At 35.2% G+C, this 21,882-nt stretch overlaps 1 protein-coding gene across 5 annotated transcripts; it reads left to right on the top strand.

Moving 5' to 3' along the window:
- The first annotated feature begins 88 nt into the window (after positions 1–88).
- On the top strand, positions 89–21,760 carry LOC131536292 (nuclear body protein SP140-like protein). Of its 5 annotated transcripts, none has more exons than XM_058769119.1 (16): positions 1,619–5,491; positions 5,700–5,870; positions 7,063–7,237; positions 7,327–7,530; positions 7,973–8,092; positions 8,195–8,328; positions 11,005–11,061; positions 11,149–11,200; positions 11,285–11,491; positions 11,584–11,723; positions 11,814–11,882; positions 16,683–16,810; positions 16,903–17,011; positions 19,437–19,511; positions 19,681–19,824; positions 20,000–21,754. In XM_058769119.1, the coding sequence occupies exons 2-16, from the start codon at positions 5,709–5,711 to the stop codon at positions 20,078–20,080; spliced, it is 1,857 nt and encodes a 618-aa protein (XP_058625102.1). In that variant the 5' UTR covers positions 1,619–5,491; positions 5,700–5,708; the 3' UTR covers positions 20,081–21,754. The 5 variants fall into 5 exon arrangements, with proteins under 5 accessions (XP_058625105.1, XP_058625102.1, XP_058625104.1 ...); XM_058769121.1 differs by having other exon boundaries at positions 1,620–5,491; positions 11,152–11,200; positions 20,000–21,751; XM_058769122.1 differs by lacking the exons at positions 1,619–5,491; positions 5,700–5,870 and adding an exon at positions 89–441 and having other exon boundaries at positions 20,000–21,760.
- The last annotated feature ends 122 nt before the right edge of the window (positions 21,761–21,882 follow it).

Genomic DNA, 21,882 nt, shown 5'->3' with positions numbered 1-21,882 from the left:
AGACTGCAGTCTCTTGTCAGTAGTTGGTGAAAGCAAACTAGAACGTCAGTAAAAAACAAGGACCAGCCCGTGTCACATGCACAAAAAAAATCATAAAGATCACCTCAGATAAGTTATAATGACATATTCACTACTCAAAAAAGTTTTTATGAAATTAGTTCTTGGTAAATCAATCAAATGTATGTGTTGCCAAGCGGCAACTCTGTGCAATAGTGGAATGATATTATTGCAATAGTTTAGCTTGCTAGCAAGGTCAGCTGCAATCTGTTAAGCTGTAACAATAACGTCATTAATGCTAGTGATATAATGTTGATTAGTTGTATGGTAATGGCATGTGTATAATGGATAAAATCTAATTTATTTCATTTTACTTTTGATTAGATATGAATACAAGTAAGATTAAATCAGTGAGCCACTGGCCTACCATGGTGTCTCAAAAAGGTAGATGCATGTATCCTGGCTGTAAGGATATTGTTAGGATGAAATGCACCAAATGTGAGGTATACCTGTGTCTCACCTCTGAAAAAAAAGGTTCTCAGCCTCAAGTTCATAGTCTTCCTCTCATAAGATTGCGTAATGTTGAATTTTCATGAACTGCAGTGTTTTTGGTTTTATGTCAGTGTTTTATGATACATGATATACAGTATTAGATTTGTTTTAACTGTATAAATTTGAAATTTAAACAATATTCATGAAAAATGTAATGAAATACAAAGAATATAAAGCATTCAGCTGAAAAGAACGGAATAAATAAAAGCAGAAGTTGTTGGAAAGTATGCATAAGGAAGTACCGTGTTAAAGATTATAAGAACACCAGTTGAATCACCACAAACATTTCTGAGGAAAAATATTAACTATAAGTGAACTTACACTTATTCTAAGTTAGATCCACTATTGTATGTTGTTGCCATATGGCAACAAATCATAAAGTACCTTAAAATAATATTTTTTTCCCAATTGTTTTTTCTTTTTTTTTTTTTTTTTTACAGCACTTCAAGTTAAGCCATTCCAAGAAAAGAAAGTCAATTTTTTTTTTTTATAGGTCTATCATAATGCGTGCGGTAGAAGGTTAAACCATGGTTTGATCAACCATGTGCGTTGATAAAACTGGCAGAATAATTATGTTTAAAATAAAATCATGACTCGCCTGTCTAAACAGCAGCCAGCAACAATGAGTTTGTTCAGTTAGAGTTTAAAAATAAAGAAAAAAAGTATATATGAATACAAAAAGGTACGATAACCAATCCCAATTTGAATTGAGCTTTGAGAAAAAAAAAAAAAAAGTAAAGTATAAGCAAACTCGTAATAGATTCTCTTATTTTTGTTATCGGCTATGTCTATCATTGTAGTGTCTCTTATACTGATAGTTTTTAACAATGTACTACCGTTTAATCAATAACATGTTATCAGTGCATTTTATAATAATTTAATACATATATACACACACACACACGTGGTCAGAATTGTTGGTACCTTTGGTAAATATGATCAAAGAAGCCTGTGGAAATAAATCTGCATTGTTAATCCTTTTGATCTTTTATTTAAAATATTCACAAAAATCTAACCGTTCATTGGATAATAAGAATTTAAAATGGGGGGGGGGGGTATGAAATAAATGTTTTTCTCTAATACACATTGGACACAATTAACGGCACCCTTTTATTCAATACTTTTTGAAACCTCCATTTGCCAGTTTAACAGCTCTAAATGTTCTCCTATAATGCCTGATGAGGTTACCAGTACCAGTAGTTGTGTCCAACATGTATTTGAGAAAAAACATTTCATAATGAAATTTGCTATAAATAGAACTTCTTATATTAAAAACAAACAATCAAGCCCTGCTCAAATTTAAAAAGTAATGCATAAGTAATCTAACATTACTTTCCATAAAAAGTAACTAAGTAACGTAATTAGTTACTTTTTTAGGGAGTAACGCAATATTGTAATGCATTACTTTTAAAAGTAACTTTCCCCAACACTGTTGATTAGTATTCAAACGTTCTGTAAGCATGAAGTAGCAGGATCAAAATGTGCAGAGGACAAAGGCTATGTTTGAAATAAAGAATTTGATTACTACTTAGTGTATACAGCCCACTATTAAAAAATCTATTAATAGAACATATTGTTGCTGCTGCAGATTTTACTGTGCACAGCAAAGAATACCTGATCTTCTACAGTATAATCAGGGTTAGGCTATTATAGTTATCTAAAAAAAATAATAATAATAATTAAAAAAAACAACAAAAAACAAGAAAACATTATCGTTACTTACATTATTGTTTACAACATTTCTCATTTTAGAACTAAGATACCTAAAAATGTATTGAAAAAAACCTTACAGATATATTAAAATAATAATAATAAATAAAATATATATATATAATCAAGCCAAAAATTATTCAGAGACCAGATATATAATTTTTGATATTTTTTTACTAGTGGGTGCAGGACATTATATAGTTAATTTATGTAAGTGAGGATAGAAAAATAAAGTACTGTGACATATTATACCCACAAATTCTTCATACAGTGGACTACCAGTAAAATAAACATTTGGGACAATTAAATTAATTAAATTATTCAGAAACTTTGACCTGACCATGTTTTGCTTAAGTGTTTTTTCTTTTTCTTTAATAGCTAATGCTAACTTTTTACACCACATTGAACAAAATTAAGCATTGCTTGGTAATTGGTTGACCTAAATTGGTATTATCTAATTGTGTACTTAAATTTAACAGGTGACAGCTATTCAACCCAATTCATTACATACCATTCTATCAAAGTTATCTGACATTATCAAGATTAATTTGTTCTGACACAGTTTAACTCTGAGTTCTTGTCATATTTTATTACCATTTTCTAGACAATAGCGAATAAACTGTGATAATGTGAGAAATGTTGTCTGAATAAATTATATGTTATAAATAAATAATTTATATAAATAAATAATAAATTATAAAATAAATTATATATTCTATATTCGTTTTCAGTCATTTTGTTTTGTGTGTGTGTGTGTGTGTGTGTGTGTGTGCGCGCGTGTTTTTGTGAAAAATGAGGACATAAATTTGTATAATGACAAGGGTATTACAAGGAGAAGGTGACTTTTCAGTGTGTGTGTGTGTGTGTGTATATACATGCCCCAAAACATGGTACTACTAAGTTACCATGGTAGAATTTGTTTATTTTCAGCATGAGTTATTATATGAGTAATGAGTTACTGCTAGTCAGATAACGGGGTGAGAGAGAGAGAGAGGTTATGTAAAAGTGGCTGTTTACCTCAAAAAGTTTCTCTGGCACCAGATCGTTGTCTAGTAGGCCTAAATGAACTGGATTCTGAACCCACAGTATGCTAATGCTGAGAAGCAAGAACATCTGACCATCTGTACAATGCCAACATGTGTAGGCCTATGTCTGCTGATTTTGTAGGGGTAGACTGAATAGATTTGAGACATGTGTACAGTTGAAACACCTTAAATAACTTGCATACACAAGAACCCCGAGCCGTGATTTTTGCTCCACACATGTGTTTTAGTGTTCTCTTTGATCGTGGGAAATTTGAAATGTGTCCCTCTTTCCACTCCGAAGATATCGGCAAAAGTAATTTTTTTTCCAAAGTGAGATTTTCATTTCACCATGTCCCTTCCACAATGAATAGCTTATTATTCTTTTATGATTGTTAAACTTAACATATCATTGCAAACGTTACTCTGTGCTCTAAAAATAGACATATTTTATGACATTGTGCCATGCAAGGTCTTTTCATAATCTAGAGAAACGTGCAAGCATGTCAGTGGGGTTCGGTTGAGACACAGTGTATCAACTCTACCTGGATTGGTCTCCTATTGCTTCACATGCTGTTTAGTTGTACAGTGTTATGATAATAGGATAAAAGTCACATTTACACATATGCTACGCAAATTCTGTTAAAAAATGATATTTGTGATATTTCAACTGTCTATTATTAATGGACATATTTTCTAACATGAATGTTAAAAGGATTACATAGCATTTTAAGAAATATACAAGGTGGTAAAGTGTGTACAGTTGAGACACCCTTTATAGGTTGCTATGTACTGTATACAGTAACAGTCCAATCATAGAAAATAAAATGCATACGGAGGCTGTGTGTTTGTGTACTGGCATCACCTACATTATGGGGACCAAATGTCCCCACAAGTATAATACCAGTAAATTCTAACCTTATGGGAATATTTTTAGGTCCCCGTGATGAAACAAGCTTATAAATCATACAGAATGTTTGAAAATGTAAAAATGCAGAAAGTTTTGAGTGATGCGTAGGTTTAGGGGTATAAGGGTTATAGAATATACAGGTATGTATATTGTTATTTTTACTGTTATGTTTACATTTGTACTGTTTGCCATATATGTTTCTAGTGTTAAATATTTGTTCCTATTTTGTTTAGCTGAATCTGAATTAAATAAAGCAAATAAATAAATGTATTTTTAAACTGCAATTATTAAAACTGTAATTTTGTAATTTATTACATTTGCAATAAATGGTTAGCCAGCTTTAGAGCATTAAGAATGGGTGTCTCAACTGTACCATGCTACTGTTTCAACTGTACACCACATGGGTACAGTTGAGACAAAAATGCACCTCATGTTTATGAGCTAATTGTGGAAAATATAAACTACTTATGGCTATTATCAATTTATGATATTTTAGTACACAAGCAAAAGAAATATCATGTGAAAAATCCCCTCATTTCAGCATCTAGTTTTTGTGTAGTGATGAAAAAAGCAGAGGGTCTCTACTGTACTCAGTCTACCCCTAACTGTGAAATGCAGAATCTAAAACATTTCTTCATTTATGTCATGCTTTAATGTTTGTTTTCAAAATTCTCAAACTGTATAGATTTACTTTTTAGGGCTAATTTGAATTCCTATATTTGGTGCTCATTGAATATGTTAATGTACAGTAATGTGCTTTTGGTTTACTCTGACTGGATTTGTTTAATATGGGGTATGTATGATGCTATACTGTATGACAATATAAGTCACTATGAAAGGTGTTTTCATTACTGTGGAAAAATAACCACAAGTTGCTGTGGGGAAAAAGCACATGGGTCATATTTTTCTTTTGAATTTTAAATTTTTAACAGATAAACAAAACAAACAAAAAGTTAATCATAAAATGAAATAGCCTACAGGTCATTTATGTAATAAACAGAACTGGAACATGTGAAATTATGATTAACATCCTAACAAAATACGCGCCCTGCTGTTTGTAACGTTAGTTGTTTTGGAAGAAACCGTTCGAATTCGAATGACCTGGTTATAGCGGAACTCCAGCCCTGTAACAGGTCAACATTCGCTTTCCCTACATCACTTCCGCGCTCTTCTAACTTTATGAGCCAGATCGTTCCATACAGCTAGGCGGGAGATTTGGAAGCAGCTCTTTCTGTTTTACTACTCCTCGTGTCAAATACAGAAATACACAGATTCTTCCAGACAGTTCAGCCGATGACAGGTAACGTTACGCAAGAGACATATATGCAAATGTTGTGTTGAATGCAAGCAAAACATCCGTATAACATATCTGGCCTATTCAGTTGGTGCAAGAGTGCGAGACATTGCTTTATAATCATGTTTTTGACACGCAACTGTATCTGTTGCATTGTATATTAATATGCATGCTGTTTGTAAAGTTGCTAAAATTATTTAATGCCACACTATAGATCGAATTAATGGGAGTCAGCGCCCAAATGGACCCGTTAGACTTTCTAACGAACGAAGAGTTGCTGTTTTTCTTCCACCGGAAAAAGACAGAGATTTCGTGCATAGAACAACCGCGCAGACTTCTCACTCAGCTGTGCGACCACGATCTGGTGCCAGAGAAACTTTTTGAGGTAGAAAATCACACCCACATTTACATACCCACTCTCTCTCACCCACCCTGTGCATTTTACTTTCATTTTAGAGATATCTGACTAGTAACTCTTATATAGTAACTCACGCTATTTCTGAAACTAAACAAAAAGTTCTACTACCATGGTAACTTGGTAATACCATGATATTTTTGGTGAGGTATGATAATATTGTTTTTGGGCATTTAACCATAGTAATACCAACCGTACAATAATCCAAACACAAACCTCAAAAACAACACAAAAATGGGTCACTGAGCACAAAACCAAGCTTCTGCTGGCCATTCCAGTCCTCTGACCTGAACCCTGTAGAAAATGAGTGAACTGAAGAGAAGCAGCAACAACATGGAGCTGGGAATCTAAAGGGTCTGGAGTGATTCTGGATGAAGGAATGGTCTCTGATCTCTTGTCAGGTGTCTCTAACCTCATCAGGCATTATAGGTGAAAATTTAGAGCTGTTAAACTGGCAAATGGAGGTTTCAAAAAGTATTGAATAAAAGGGTGCCGTTAATTGTGGCCAATGTGTATTAGAGAAAATAAACATTTATTTCATAATGATATTTCCCCCCATTTTAAATTCTTATTCTCCAATGAAAGGTTAGATTTTTGTGATTTTTTTAAATAAAAGATTAAAAGGATTAACAATGCAGATTAATTTTCACAGCCTTCTTTGATCATATTTACCTACTTACAATACTTTTGGCCATGACTATATATGAAAATATTTATTTCTGTAATGGTAATACTTAATTTTCAGCTTCATTACTCCAGTCTTCAGTGTCACATGATCTTTCTGAAATCATTGTAATATGTTGTTTTGCTGCTCAATAAAAATCTTTTTGTTTTCTGTCAATGTTAAAAACAGTTGTGCTGCTTAATATTTTTGTGGAAACAGTGATACCATTTTTTCAGGTTTTTGGACGAATAGAAAGTAAAAAAGACAGCATTTATTTGAAACAGATTTTTGTAACCATAAATTACAGTATTAAATTATATATATATATATAAACTAACTGATCTTAATATCATGGTACTAAACATCAGATACCATCACTTTATACTTTTTTTTTTTTTTTAAGTTATAGTGTGTCAGTTCATTGTTTTGCATAGTTAGGCATGATACGTCTGATCATAGTTGCATCTTCCTTTATGTCTTTCTCTCTGTTTTTGTCAGAATGTGAAAAAGATGCGTTCTCGTGAGCAGAAGGAGAAGGGCTTCTATGAGGTTCTGGACTGGTTGGAGAAAAATAGACCTCAGTACATGCATCAGTTCTGGCGCTGTGTGTTTGAAGATCATATCCTGCAGCTGTACCCAACGCTACGCATCCTCAGAAACAGTCTGCTGGATGGTCAGTGGTTTTCATTCATCAGCAACTATACTATGATAGATCAAAAATGCATTCATATACTGTATCTTTTTATTCTTTCTTTGTCCCAGGCACTTTCAAACTCTATGAGAAACCTCCGGATGTTGAGACACTGACTGAGGAGGAGAGTGAAGGAAAGCCAGAGAAAGGGAAGGAGAAGAGCTACAAAAGAAAGACAAGTAAAGATGGCAGAAGTAGTGAGGATAGTGATGATCCTGGTCCTTCCTCTACTTCCACACCCAAGCGGAGGAAACCAGCCAAAAAACCTTCATTCTGTGAGTCTCTGAACTACAACAGATTCAAGTTCTCTTCAGGCTTAAATAACACTAAAACTAAAACCATAAAAACATTTTTGAGCTTGCAACCTTAAAGTAAACCTTAACTAAAATAATATAAAAAAATTAAAAAAAACATTTTATTTCAGATAGTTGTAGAGGAAACTTATTTTCTTATTTTCATCTAGTTCTTATTGATGTACTTAACTGAAACTTAAATAAAATTTAAATGTACAGATGAAATTGTAAAAAAATGTACAGATGAAATTGACAAAGCACACAACAAAATTACTCAAATTAAAATAAAAATTAATTCAAAATATTCATAAAAACTATAATAGTATCACTACTACAAAATTGCACTCTGTTTCCTGGTGCCTGATGTCCTATTCCTGTATTTTCACTCTCTCCTGATCTGTGTCGTCTTCTCTCTCTTTCTCAGCATCTCCTGTGAAGAAAGGTGACAAGCAGGAGATTTGGACATGGCCTATTTATAAAACTCAGCTGCCTGTAACCTGTGGGGATAAAGAAGGCACTCTCTATCGGGACAAACTGCCCGAAGGTTCACCATCATTGAGTTTTTACTATCATTTCTCTTAGTTTTATTACAGTTTGGTGGGGTGGATTTTTTGGTCTGAATGCGTCCTATCCTTGTCTCCTGTAGGGGAGAAGTGTATTTTGTCCAAAGGATGCTGGTTCACCCCAACTGCTTTTGAGAAGTTTGCGGGGAAGGAAAAGTGCAAAAACTGGAAAATCAGCATCCGCTGCAGAAACACACCGCTTAAGAAACTCATAGAAGTAAATAATGCAAGCACTTACAGATTGTTGGGATTCTTGGGATTTTTGTTAAAAGGTTTTGCAAATTAAAATGTGTATATAATATTACTTATATATATATTAGAGCTGTCAATCAATAAAAAACCAAAACTGATTAATCGCAAATTGCAATAATTTCACATTCAATCTTCAAATTAATGTACAAACAACATATTTTTTTATCACTGATACCAAGTAATACTGATTTCGCTATAAAAGATTTTCCCCTAATATTTAACCATTGACTATAGCCATTAAACATTACATTATAATTAAGAGCTATCAATTTTAACATTTATTAGATTTTAAAAATAACTTCTAATTTAAGTGAACTTAAAACATTCTTCACATAAACCCATCATAAAAATGTCATATTTAGCTCTCTGTGCCCCTCAGCAGAAATATACAGAAATTGAATAAAGTTAGCAAACACTAAATTCTAAAATAAATGCAAATAAATACTTACAGCTATATAAAAGTTATTCATTTTCTCTTTTTTTTTTCTTTTATTCTTGATGAACAGACATCACAGCAGCTGGTTATTAGGTTGTTTTGGCTGTTATTCCTTTAAGAGCTGGCGCTACTGAACATGATGCGATTTTAACGCGTTAAACTGAAAAAATTAATTGCCTGCGTTAACAAGCTAATTTTGACAGCACTAATATAATATTACTTATATATTTTTTAAATTTGAATAAAATGAAAACTAAACGAATTTCAAATCGCATCAGCCAATATTTTATTCACAATAGAATTTAGATAACATAACTAATGTTTAAACTGAGAAATTTTACAATTTTATGAACAAAATGAGCTCATTTCAAATTTGATGCCAACTACAGGTCTCAAAATAGTTGGGACGGGGGCATGTTTACCATGGTGTAGCATCTCCTCTTCTTTTCAAAACAGTTTGAAAACGTCTGGGCATCGAGGTTATGAGTTTCTGGAGTTTCTGGAGTTTTGGTGTTGGAATTTAGTTCCATTCTTGCCTGATGTAGGTTTCCAGCTGCTGAAGAGTTCATGGTCGTCTTTGACGTATTTTTCGTTTAATGATGCGCCAAATGTTCTCTATAGGTGAAGGATCTGAACTGCAGGCAGTCCAATTCAGCAACCGGACTCTTCTACTACGAAGCCATGCTGTTGTAATAGCTGCAGTATGTGGTTTTGCATTATCTTGCTGAAATAAACGTTGTCTGGAGGGGAGCATATGTTGCTTTAAAACCTTTATATACTTTTCAGCATTCATTGTGCCTTCCAAAACATGCAATCTGCCTATACCGTATGCAGTATGCACTTATGCACCCCCATACCTGAATGCTGATAACGTGCTGGAAGGTCTCCCTCCTCTTTAGCCCGAAGGACACGGCGTTTGTGATTTCCAACAAGAATGTCAAATTTGGACTCGTCTCACCATAGAACACTTATCCACTTTGAAACAGTCTATTTTAAATGAGCCTTGGCCCACAGGACACGATGGCGCTTCTGGACCATGTTCACATATGGCTTCCTTTTTGCATGATAGAGCTTTAGTTGGCATCTGCAGATGGCACGGCGGATTGTGTTTACCGACAGTGGTTTCTGGAAGTATTCCTGGGCCCATTTAGTTATGTTAATGACAGAATCATGCTGATGAGTGATGCAGTGTCGTCTGAGGGCCTGAAAACCACGGGCATCCAACAAAGGTCTTCGGCCTTGTCTCTTACGCACAGAAATTTCTCCAGTTTCTTTGAATCTTTTGATGTTATGCACTGTAGATGATGAGATTTGCAAAGCCTTTGCAATTTGACGTTGAGGAACGTTGCTTTTAAAGTATTCCACAATCTTTTTACGCACTCTTTCACAGATTGGAGAGCCTCTGCCCATCTTTACTTCTGACAGACTCTGCCTCTCTAAGACATCCCTTTTATAGCTAATCATGTTACAGACCTGATGTCAATTAACTTAATTAGTTGCTAGATGTTCTTCCAGCTGAATCTTTTCAAAATTTCTTGGTTTTTCAGCCCTTTGTTGCCCCCCGTGCCAACTTTTTTGAGACCTGTAGCAGGTATCAAATTTGAAATTATCTCATTTAGTGGATAAAAGCGTAAAATTTCTCAGTTTAAACATTTGTTATGTTCTCTGTGGTCTATTGTGAATAAAATATTGGCTCATGTGATTTGAAAATCTTTTAGTTTTCATTTTATTCAAATTTAAAAGTGTCCCAACATTTCCGGAATTTGGGTTGTAATATTACTTATTACATATATATAATTTATGTACTTTAAGATATAAATAATTATTGGTTGTTGTATTTATTGGTCTATATTTCATTTTTTGTGCATCCCTAATGTACAATATCTATATATGAACATAAAAATCAAATTTGCATGGACAAATTATCTTTTTAGTGGTATTTTTATTTCAGTACTTAATTAGTACAACTACTGTTTTGACAGAAAACTTGCACCTTTTTTCTTGTTTGAAAAACTGTTTGATTGTACAACTCTAGCAACTTACAGCTTATAGCAGGAATGTGCTTCTAATTCTAAGGAACAGAAGTACAACACATATTTTTGTATCAACGCTTTAATTACAGCATATGAGGTAAATATATAGTTACATTAAATACAGCAGACCCCTCATATACATGTGTATCACTTTCTTTCAAATTTTTTTCAGGAGGAGCATCTTCAGTGTCCACCGATGGAGAGAAGAAAGAGAACATGTGTCCAAAAAGTATGTTGTCTCTCTATGTGCAATGTCAGGTATTGCTTTTCCTCTGTTTTTCATTGGACATTCATTAAGTGACTTTGTTCCTTCCAGCAGAACATGAATGAGCTGTTTCCGGTCAGCTCGTCTGAGAGCTCCAGTAAAGGTGAGTAACGATCATCCTCGCTCATTCACACGCTCTCTGCTGTCTGTCTGAATGTAGCAATGTGTTTTATTCCTCGATATTTAGAATCAAGCTCTGGTTCGATGGAGGAAAGTGATCCTGAAGATTTCCAAGAGCAGGGAGGGAGAGGAGGAGGAACAGAGTTTAGAGGGAGAGTTGAGGAAGAGGAGGAGGAAGAAGACATGGCAGATCTGTCTGTTTTCCAGGCTCCCTCTTTACCAGTCACCTGTGTTTCACTTACTGGGACTCTGTACAAAGACAGGTTTGCGTCAGGTATGTTATTGCACAGATTTGTGTGCAGAACTGTTTGTTTTGTCTGTGTCGAAGGTTTGAGTGGAAGTGTTTATGTGTATATTGTGTTGCAGGGAGTCGTGGGAAGTGTATACGTACAGAGGAAAGATGGTTCACTCCTGAGGAATTTGTAAAGCAGGAACCGACTCTCACTGATGGACACTGGAAGAAAGATATACTGTGCCATGGAAAAACACTCAACTTTTTACTCAAGGTAACAAATGGGAGAGTGCCTACAAAAAGCATGAGTATTTGTTTGTTTGTTTGTTTGTTTATTTATTGTTTGTTTGTTTGTAATTTCTAGAAAGAAATCCTGCGCATCCATTCCCTTCTGTGTGAATGTGTGAAATGCAGCACTCTAGAGCAAGACGTGGTGAGAAACATCTCTATCTGACATATTTAATCATAAGCAGTCATCGTAAAAATAATTTGATATTAACTTAAAGTATTAACATTCTTTTAAATGTTTACATTAATGTGTACATGATCATTTATTCACTTGTTCTAAAACTGTATTATGAGTTTCTTTCTTTCTGTTAAACACAAAAGAGGATATTTTTAAGAATGTTCTTAACCAAACAGTTGACATAGTTATTGACTTTCATAGTGGGGAAAAATTTTGTAGAAGTCAATCAACTGCTTGGTTACCAACATTCTTCAGAATATCTTCTTTTGTGTTCAACAGAAGAAAGAAACTCATACATATTTGAACAGTGTTGGGGAAAGTTACTTTTAAAAGTAATGCATTACAATATTGCGTTACTCCCTAAAAAAGTAACTAATTATATTACTTAGTTACTTTTTATGGAAAGTAATGCGTTATGTTACTTTTGAGTTACTTTTTAAATCTGGGCAGGGCTTGCTTGTTTGTTTTTAATATAAAAAAGTTCTTCTTTTACAAATATAAAAGCCCTTTCACAACAAAAGTGAAATGAATACGCCTCAGGCTGAAGGAAATGTAAATTCACGTCTGTACAGTAGAGGGCGCAGCTCAAACAAATTGCATGAAGAATATGACGCAGGAGAATCAAGTTCAACACTATTCAGCAATAACAAAAAATGAAACAAATGTGTCATTATTGCTTAGTATGGTTGAATTGGATCATCGAAGGTCAGTATCAAAGACATTGGTTAAAGGGTTACTCCACCCCAAAATGAAAATTTTGTCATTAATCACTTACCCCCCATATCGTTCCAAACCCGTAAAAGCTTTGTTCGTCTTCGGAACACAATTTAAGATATTTTGGATGAGAACCGGGAGGCTTGTGACTGTCCCATTGATTGCCAAACAATTAACACTGTCAAAGCCCAGAAAAGTATGAAAAAAACATCGTCAAAATAGTCCGTCTGTCATCAGTGGTTTAACCGTAACGTTATGAAGCTACGAGAATACTTTTTGTACGCAAAGAAAAAAATAACAACTTTATTCAACAATTAATCTCCTCTGCGTCAGCGTAGCCCAATTTGGAGAATATCTGCTGGACGCAAACTGTGTACGCTGTTCTGTGTCAGCCGCACTTCACGGATACGTCTGAACCACTGATGGCAGATGGACTATTCTGACAATGTTTTTTATACTTTTCTGGGCCTTGACAGTGTTAATTTTTTGGCAGTCAATGGGACAGTCACAAGCCTCCCGGTTTTCATCCAAAATATCTTAAATTGCGTTCCGAAGACAAACAAAGCTTTTACGGGTTTGGAACGACATGTACAATTTATAAAAAGATATAAATTGATATGCATTTTAATGAGTCAAATAAGTATTTGATCCCCTATCAATCAGCAAGATTTCTGGCTCCCACGTGTTTTTTATACAGGTAAGGAGCTCAGATTAGGAGCACTCTTTTAAAGGGAGTGCTCCTAATCTCAGTTTGTTACCTGTATAAAAGACAACCTGCCCACAGAATCAAGCAATCAATCAATCAGATTCCAAACTCTCCACCACGGCCAAGACCAAAGAGCTGTCCTAGGATGTCAGGGACAAGATTGTATACCTACAAAAGGCTGGAATGGGCTACAAGACCATCGCCAAGCAACTTGGTGAGAAGGTGACAACAGTTGATGCGATTATCTCCCTTGGATTGGGGCTCCATGCAAGATCTCACCTTGTGGAGCTTCAGTGATCACGAAAACGGTGAAGAATCAGCCCAGAATTACACGGGAGGATCTTGTCAATGATCTCAAGGCAGCTGGGACCATAGTCACCAAGAAAACAATTGGGAGCACACTACGCCGTGAAGGACTGAAACCAATTGTACAGGCCCATCTGAAGTTTGCCAATGATTCAGAGGAGAACTGGGTGAAAGTGTTGTGGTCAGATGAAAAGAAAATCCAGCTCTTTGGCATCAACTCAACTCGCCGTGTTTGCAGGAGGAGGAATGCTGCCTATGACCCCAAGAACACCATCCCCACCGTCAAACATGGAGGTGGAAACATGCTTTGGGGGTGTTTTTCTGCTAAGGGACAGGACAACTGCACCACATCAAAGGGACGATGGACAGGGCCATATACCATCAAGGCCTAAGTATACTTTGTTTTTGTATGCTAGCATATGCGTATAGTCGAACGCGTAGCCTTTCAAAGTATACTCCATTTGAAGTTGTACGCGAACACAGGCAGTCGACATATACACACTAGAAAGCTTCATTCATGTTCAGTGTCTGCACTATTTTTCCTCGTTAAATCACGACTGATAATAAATATTTTTGAACTCTTTTAAACCAAAGCTGAGCTGTCTCATACCCTCTTGCTCACAAGCGCTCGTCAATGTGAGCATCTGTTGTTGCAGTGTCCGCTGTTTTGTTGTCGTTGTCCGTCTGTTTAGTTTCGTTTTCTACTGTCAAACAACGGCCAGGGACAGTGTTGCCACCATGTGGGAAAACATGATTACTGCAAAATAACTTCAGTGCGCATGTGCGACCTGAATGTACAAAGTATGTGTAGTTACAAAAATCGGGTGGTGCGTGTACAGTACGCGCGTACTGTTCTGATGACGCAATTCGCGTCACATGCACCGTATGCTGTCCCTCGCATACGTGTAAAAAGTGAAGTATACTTTGGCCTTCAGGGCCAGGCCATTGAATCCAGCCAGGGCATTGAAAATGGGTCGTGGATGGGTATTCCAGCATGACAATGACCCAAAACACACAGCCAAGGTAACAAAGGAGTGGCTCAAGAAGAAGCACATTAAGCTCCTGCAGTGGCCTAGCCTGTCTACAGACCTTAATCCCATAGAAAATCTGTGGAGGGAGCTGAAGGTTTGAGTTGCCAAATGTCAGCCTTGAAACCTTAATGACTTGGAGAGGATCTGCAAAGAGGAGTGGGACAAAATACCTCGTGAGATGTGTGCAAACCTGGTGGCCAACTACAAGAAACGTCTGACCTCTGTGATTGCCAACAAGGGTTTTGCCACCAAGTACGAAGTCATGTTTTCCGAAGGGGTCAAATACTTACTTGACTCATTAAAATGCAAATCAATTTATAACTTTTTTTTAAATGTGTTTTTCTGGATTTTTTTGTTATTATTCTGTCTCTCACTGTTCAAATAAACCTACCATTAAAATTATAGACTGATAATTTCTTTGTCAGTGGGCAAACATACAAAATCAGCAGGGGATCAAATCATTTTTTTCCCCACTGAAAAATATATTTGTGTTATTTAACATTTAATTATTGCAGGTTTGTATAATATTCAAACCTGCATTTGACCATTTTTATTCATTTTGAGGAATTCTTAATCTGTTTTTGTGCAGGTGAGATGAGTAAATGCTAGGGGTGTCCCCGACTAAGGATTTTCATAGTCGAATCGGAATTTTCGAATCTGAAACGTCAGTGAAACCCTAAGAATTCACAACATTTTTTACAATAGTGCTCTCATTATAACGTTATGTATATGACAGTTATTAATGTTCTGCATTTCTGTTTTGAGCTGCACGCGCTGAAGATGACAAGTTGAATGAAGCATTTGATAGCAGGTTTTTAATCAATGGGATTTAACTCATTTATCTCAAATAGAATACACTTTGTCATTTATACGACATAACGTTAATATTACAACTTATAGGCTATCTGCACAAAATCCCCTGAATGCAGAAGTGAAAATGTCTGTGCGGCTCTGAATGAACTCCTTTTGTGGACGCCTTCTTCATGCAATAACGTGCAGAAACACGGCAACTAAACTCTAAAAATTCACAGCATTTTATTATAAAAGTGTTCTCATTATAATGTTATGTATATGACCGTCCCAGTCATAGTTATTAATATTCTGCATTGTTGTTTCAATTTATGTCAATTTGAGTCTTATTAAAGTTTTAAATCCCTGCTGCCAAAATTCTCCTCTCTCACAGATTATGGAAAGTGAAACTTAAATCTATAGGGGTGGTTGGATTTATTAACGCACGTTGAAATATTTATTTATATTTCCTTTTTTTCAGATTCTTATATTTACAGCATTATCTTAATAGGCTGTATATTAACTTATTGGGAGAAAACTGGTAGTTCTATGTGAAATCAGACATTGAGAAACCCCATATAGCCAAAATGACATGATCATAACACCCCACAAATATTCGACTGTGAGATTGGGAGTCGAATCAGGCTCCTCCTTTTGAAGCATCGAATTGTCGACTATTCGGGGTCACCCCTAGTAAATACCTGTTCATATTTAGTCTAGAACTACAGTAACATCATGTTCACACACAACGCAGACACAGCCTCTGCTCTCTCTCGCAATTTCTCCAACATGGCAACACAAGAGCTGACAGTCAATACATGGGAAACAAAGTAACTGGCATTACTTATTTGAAAAAGTAACTCAGATATTTCCTTCTAAATTAAAAAGTAATGTGTAACTTAAAAAAGTAATCGAGTACGTAACTCACGTTACTTATAATGCATTACCCCCAACACAGGATTTGGAACAATTGACGATGAGTAAGTGATAACAGAATTTTTATTTATCCTTTTAATGGTTATGAAACTAATGTCAAAATTACTTACAATTAGCTTAATTTTCTTGATGCAAAATGTTTTTTTTTTTTCCCTTTTGTGGTGAAATATGATTTACATATTGTGCTTAGATTTCTATTCATCAAAATAAGTTTGTAAGAGCCAAATGCATTTGAGCTTATTTTTGTGATGATGATAATGTTATGTCATGTCATCCTCTGAGTAGATGGCCCAGGACAATGATGACGAGTGTTACGTGTGTCGCTCTGAGGGAGATCTTGTGTGTTGTGATGAGTGTCCACGAGCTTTTCATTCACACTGTCACCTACCAGCTATAAATGGAGACTCACCTGGGTGAGAGAGACAAACAGAATAGAAATCATTAAATCAGAAAATCAGCAAGCGTGCTGTACATTCATCCTGTATATGTGTGTGTTTGCTTGTAGGGAATGGATTTGTACCTTTTGCGTGTTAAGAAACAGTCAACAATGGCGTGACTCCAGTAACATGTCTGAACAAGAAGCTTTCAATGCACCAGTGTCTCAACACATATTGGTAAACACACACACACACACGTTTGTTTTTGTGAATTGTGGGGACATTCTATTGGCATAATGGTTTTTATACTGCACAAACTGTATGTGCTATTGCCCTACACCAATCCTACACCTAAACCTACCCCTTACAGGAAACTTTGTGCATTTTTACTTTCTCAAAAAAACTCATTCTGTATGATTTATAAGCCTTTTGAAAAAACAACATTTAGAGTAGGGGTGTGCCATATGACGATTTTTGATCATGGACGATAAAAATCTCTCCACAATCTGCTTTTGAAGAAATATTGTAGTATCGTGCTACAGCGCACATTCTGGTGCCTCCATACAACACGACATACAGCGGTAGAGTTACTCTGACAGGACACTGCACTTATTCGCAATCGCAAAAGTCTAATACTGTCAAAACACACAAGGTTTACATATAGACTCAGTTGGTCTAAAATGAAAGTAAACAGTTGAGAGAAAAATGGATACGTGCCTATATATTAGATGTGTGCAGGTCTTAAAGGGAGAGATCTAAAGATGCTGTTGACTGTCATTAAAGGGATAGTTCACCCTAAAATTAAATTTGTCATTATTTACTCACTCACATGTTGTCCCAAACCTGTATTAATTTCTTTCTTGTGCTGAACACAAAAGAAGATATTTTGAAGAATGTGAGTAACCAAACAGTCGCTGGTCCACATTGAATTTGATAGTAGGAAACAAAAACTAGGCTTTGTCTTTATAATAGGGAAATTAGCTGTAGTTGTAGTTAGCTGTAATGCTCAGACAACTTGCAAAATAGTAAAACCAACATGACAAAGAATCGTGATAAAATCGTGAATCACGATATCCGAGAAAAAAAAAAAAAAGTGATATGATATATTTTTTCCATATCACCCACCCTTGATTTAGATGCAATGAAAGGTTGCCTATCATATTTCAAAATGTTACACTGGACATATTTTAGTCTGGCATTATAGTTTGGGAAAAGTTCAACAAGTGAATGTGTACAAGTTTGTCACAGTAACAAAATTAACGGACTCATCAGAATGGGATCAACCGCTGGATTAAACCGCGTCAGCATCACAATTCAAGGCTTTTTCCTCATAGCACGTCTTCTTCCAAAAACAAGTAGCCGAGATGAACTTGAATCTTTCTACAGAGGTGACGTGAGCGTTTGCATGTTCTCGTGTCTCAAGCTTGGTTTCACGTGGATGATTATCTTATAGCGCGATGTGCGTGGGCATGATCACATTGTAGGTGAGCTCAGACGGGAAAAACTGTACCTCGCGTTGGTTTCATACGGATTATTTTATCAGAGAATATTTGTTTTCGACATGACTTACTTCATTTAATAATAGACACTTCAAGCTTTCTTTAGCCTAGATACCGTATTTCTCATGTCATTTTCGTTCATTCTAGTGACTTGTTTCAGGAAGATATTCAAGGAGAATGAGAATGCAGAAATCGCACCCTATTTGTTTTCTTTATTTTACAAAACCTAATAAAAGAAGTTCTGTTGATATTGGGAGTAAATCAGGGTATACAAATAATAGGCCTACTTACGTATTTTTCATAGAGAAAAGGGATTTAAAAAAAATAAAAATTCAACAATTAAACACTGCGTCATCAGAGTTATCAGACACTTGCATTTAACTTTTTATTAGCATTAAGCTCATGGAGTTAACAAGGTTTTTGACCAGCCAATGAGGGAGATCTGTGTTTTGTCTGTCATTAGAATGGCTGTATCTGAGGCAGCAAGTGCATTGCATTAAACACTTTCATCAATAGGTTCTAACTTTTATTGTAGCTGAATGGGAGCTTTGTTTTTCATGTTGTTTAATACACTTGGTCAAAATCACATGATAACAATGAGGCGCTATATGCACAGGATATTTAAAACGTAAAGTATATTGGCTACAACTAGATGACATGCTAATATACTTGAGTAAAGAAGTGATTGAGTAAAGAAAACACTGTACTTATTTAAACATCAATTATATATTTACCCTTGCATTGCGAACAACCAGAGATCTGGCTGTGCACGGCGCGTCAATCTGAATGGGGGCGGTGTGAAGTTACGAAACGCTAACAGCTTTAGGATCCAATGGCGTTATACGAGGTTTAGTCACAAGCTCTTTTGAATGCTATTCATTGGTTAAATATTTGTAAAACCCTCAAACAGACATAAGGAAGACCAACAGCACTGATTTAAAATAATAGTAATGAAATATAATAAAGATATGAAGTTTGTATAATTTTCCATGGCACACCTGACTGGTTTAGGGTATGGCGACTGCCATACTCTGCCATACGGAAATGTCACCCTTCCTTCAATGCCTTAAAGTGCTGCCTACATAGGCTGCTCAGCAGGTTTAGAAACAGAACAGTTATTTATGGGCCTAATTGTGGATATGTGTGTTGTTTGTCATCTTTAGCACTGCCACTGCCTCCTGTTATGTGTGTACAGAGAGGACATCCAGAAGGTGTTTGTTAAGGATCCACGACAAACGGTTAGATTGCCTCCTTTTTTCTTCTTGCTGTCTTTTACATGTGACCCAACTTCAGAATTTTACTCTTTTCATGCCTTAGTTTTACTGAAATAGTTTATAAATAGAAGTGATGAAAGATATGACTTGACATTTTTAATGCATTAAAAACCAGAAATAAAATGACTTCCAGGTGCCCAGATATAAGGAGTTCATAACTCAGCCGATGTGGCTGGACAGAATAAAGCAGAAGTTGGAAACTGGCGCGTATCAGACGGTAGAAGAGTTCGTCTCTGAGTTTCAGCTCATTTTCAGCAACTGCAGCACGTTCAATAAGGTAAGATTCACTGAAACATGTTACATAATTACATAGTAAAGTAAAGAAAAGTAAATCACCAAAAAATCAAGAGCTTGTTAAAATAAAGTTGTTTTGCAATCTTATACATGGACACGTACGTTACATTTGATTTTTGACAGATTTCTTTTGTATTTTGTCCTCTTACTCTTTAAAGGAAAACGAGTTTGGCCAAATGGGTGCCAGGCTGAAGCAAATATTTGAGGAAGAGTTCCAGAAAATCTTCAGTATCCAATGACAGCTTTCTTTTACAAGTCTTTCAAAGATACAATTGGGAGCTGGGTAGCTTCGAATATTCATTAGATCTCATACTGTATATATGTATACAATTTTTAATTTTGCAGTCCTGCAAAGAATAAGCGGTTTGGAAAATGGACGGATGCGGTACAGGACTTAGTTGATGTTCAACACTATATATACAACACTATATATATATATATCTTTTTTTGTAATGTCATCTTTCCAATGAAGTGAGGGATTATGTCATTCCCAACATTATACTCATGGTAATTTGATTATGACAGTACAGAAGATCTGCTACTATCAACTTTTTCTTCTACTCCATATAGACCTTAATCACTGTCAGTGTTCAGGTACCTTAAAGGTGAAGGGTGCCATTTCTGTAATTGCAAGAACAATGATTGTTTTAAATAGGTTCCTAAACAATCTGACCACCCTTTCTGACCTGCTCCGTCTTCCATTGTTCAAAAAACAGGCAGCCCCACCACCAAACACACAGCATTAAGAACACTAGAGCCAGATATTTGCATTCTTTTTTGGAAATTTAATCTAAAAATGTCGTCTTCTTTTTTAAATTTGTGGCTTTGTGTTTTAACCTGGGATAAATGGAAGAATTTTAACAATAAAAATTGCACAATTCACCAGACCTAAATCAAAATGTATTGCAGCATTTTGTTGTTTGAATCATTTGCTGTTCATTATTCGTTTTTTTTTTTTATTACATATAAACATATACATTATATACATATAAATATATTATATACATATAAATAAATACCTTTATGTAAAATGTTGGATAATTAAAAAAAATGTTTATTATTAATAATAGTAGTAGTAGTTTTTGTTTTAGGTATTTTTTGTGTAGTTTCTTTTTGTTCTGTAGACTTTTTGTATTTTGGGTATTGATGACCAGTTATATGTGTATGTAGATATACAGGTGGCACCTGGTCAGGTGAGTAAATTTAACAAAATATTTGTATTACACCTGGGTTGCCCTTTAAGGGATAGTTAAAACTAAAAACTAAAATTTAAAGTCATCATTTATCACTTAAAGCTGCAACTGGTTGTTTATCAACATTCTTCAAAATATCACCAGTTTTCAGCAGAAAAAAACTGGTTTGGAATAACTATCCTGACTCTTTTACTGGAGCACAATGTATAAATAATAATAAAAAAAAGGCTTTCTTGTTGATTAAACGTACGTTTATTTGAATTACTAAAAACCCTATGTTAAAAACATGTAGGATGATTCAAATACCAGCTGAAGCGAAGATATCCTGCGCATCCTTTTCAGTCACGCACGCCCCCCTTCTCGTGCTTCTCCTCCTACTTTCTCTTTACTTGGAGTCGGACGATAATTCAGGATACACCGCTGTAATCACTGCGGTCAAGCCAGCCGCGGTTTGAAAATACACGGTCAAGCCAGCCGCACTTTTTTGTTTGCGCGTCTAATCGCGCGCTTACGGTATAGGTGCTGGGAGCGGTCAAAATGGATGTAAAGAAGCTGTCATAACGGCGTTTCCTTTGTACTTTTGCTGATATTTTCAATAGCTTGCCGTTCACGGTGACCTAAAATATGTCTACATTAAACATAATTTAACCCTAAAAAGACCATAAAGCGACATCAGAATATGTATTTATTGCTATTTTATAATTTTATATAATGACATAAATAATACAATTTCAGGATTTTTTTAATGACTTGAACATTGAATTAATGTTTGTAAATATTTTTTTTTACATTAACATTTGTATTGTACATTTATTAATATACATCATTTATCAATGTTACTATATATA

This window comes from Onychostoma macrolepis, chromosome 03 (assembly GCF_012432095.1).
Source record: "Onychostoma macrolepis isolate SWU-2019 chromosome 03, ASM1243209v1, whole genome shotgun sequence".
Classification (NCBI taxonomy): domain Eukaryota; kingdom Metazoa; phylum Chordata; class Actinopteri; order Cypriniformes; family Cyprinidae; genus Onychostoma; species Onychostoma macrolepis.
This window is presented reverse-complemented; position numbering and strand designations above follow the sequence as displayed.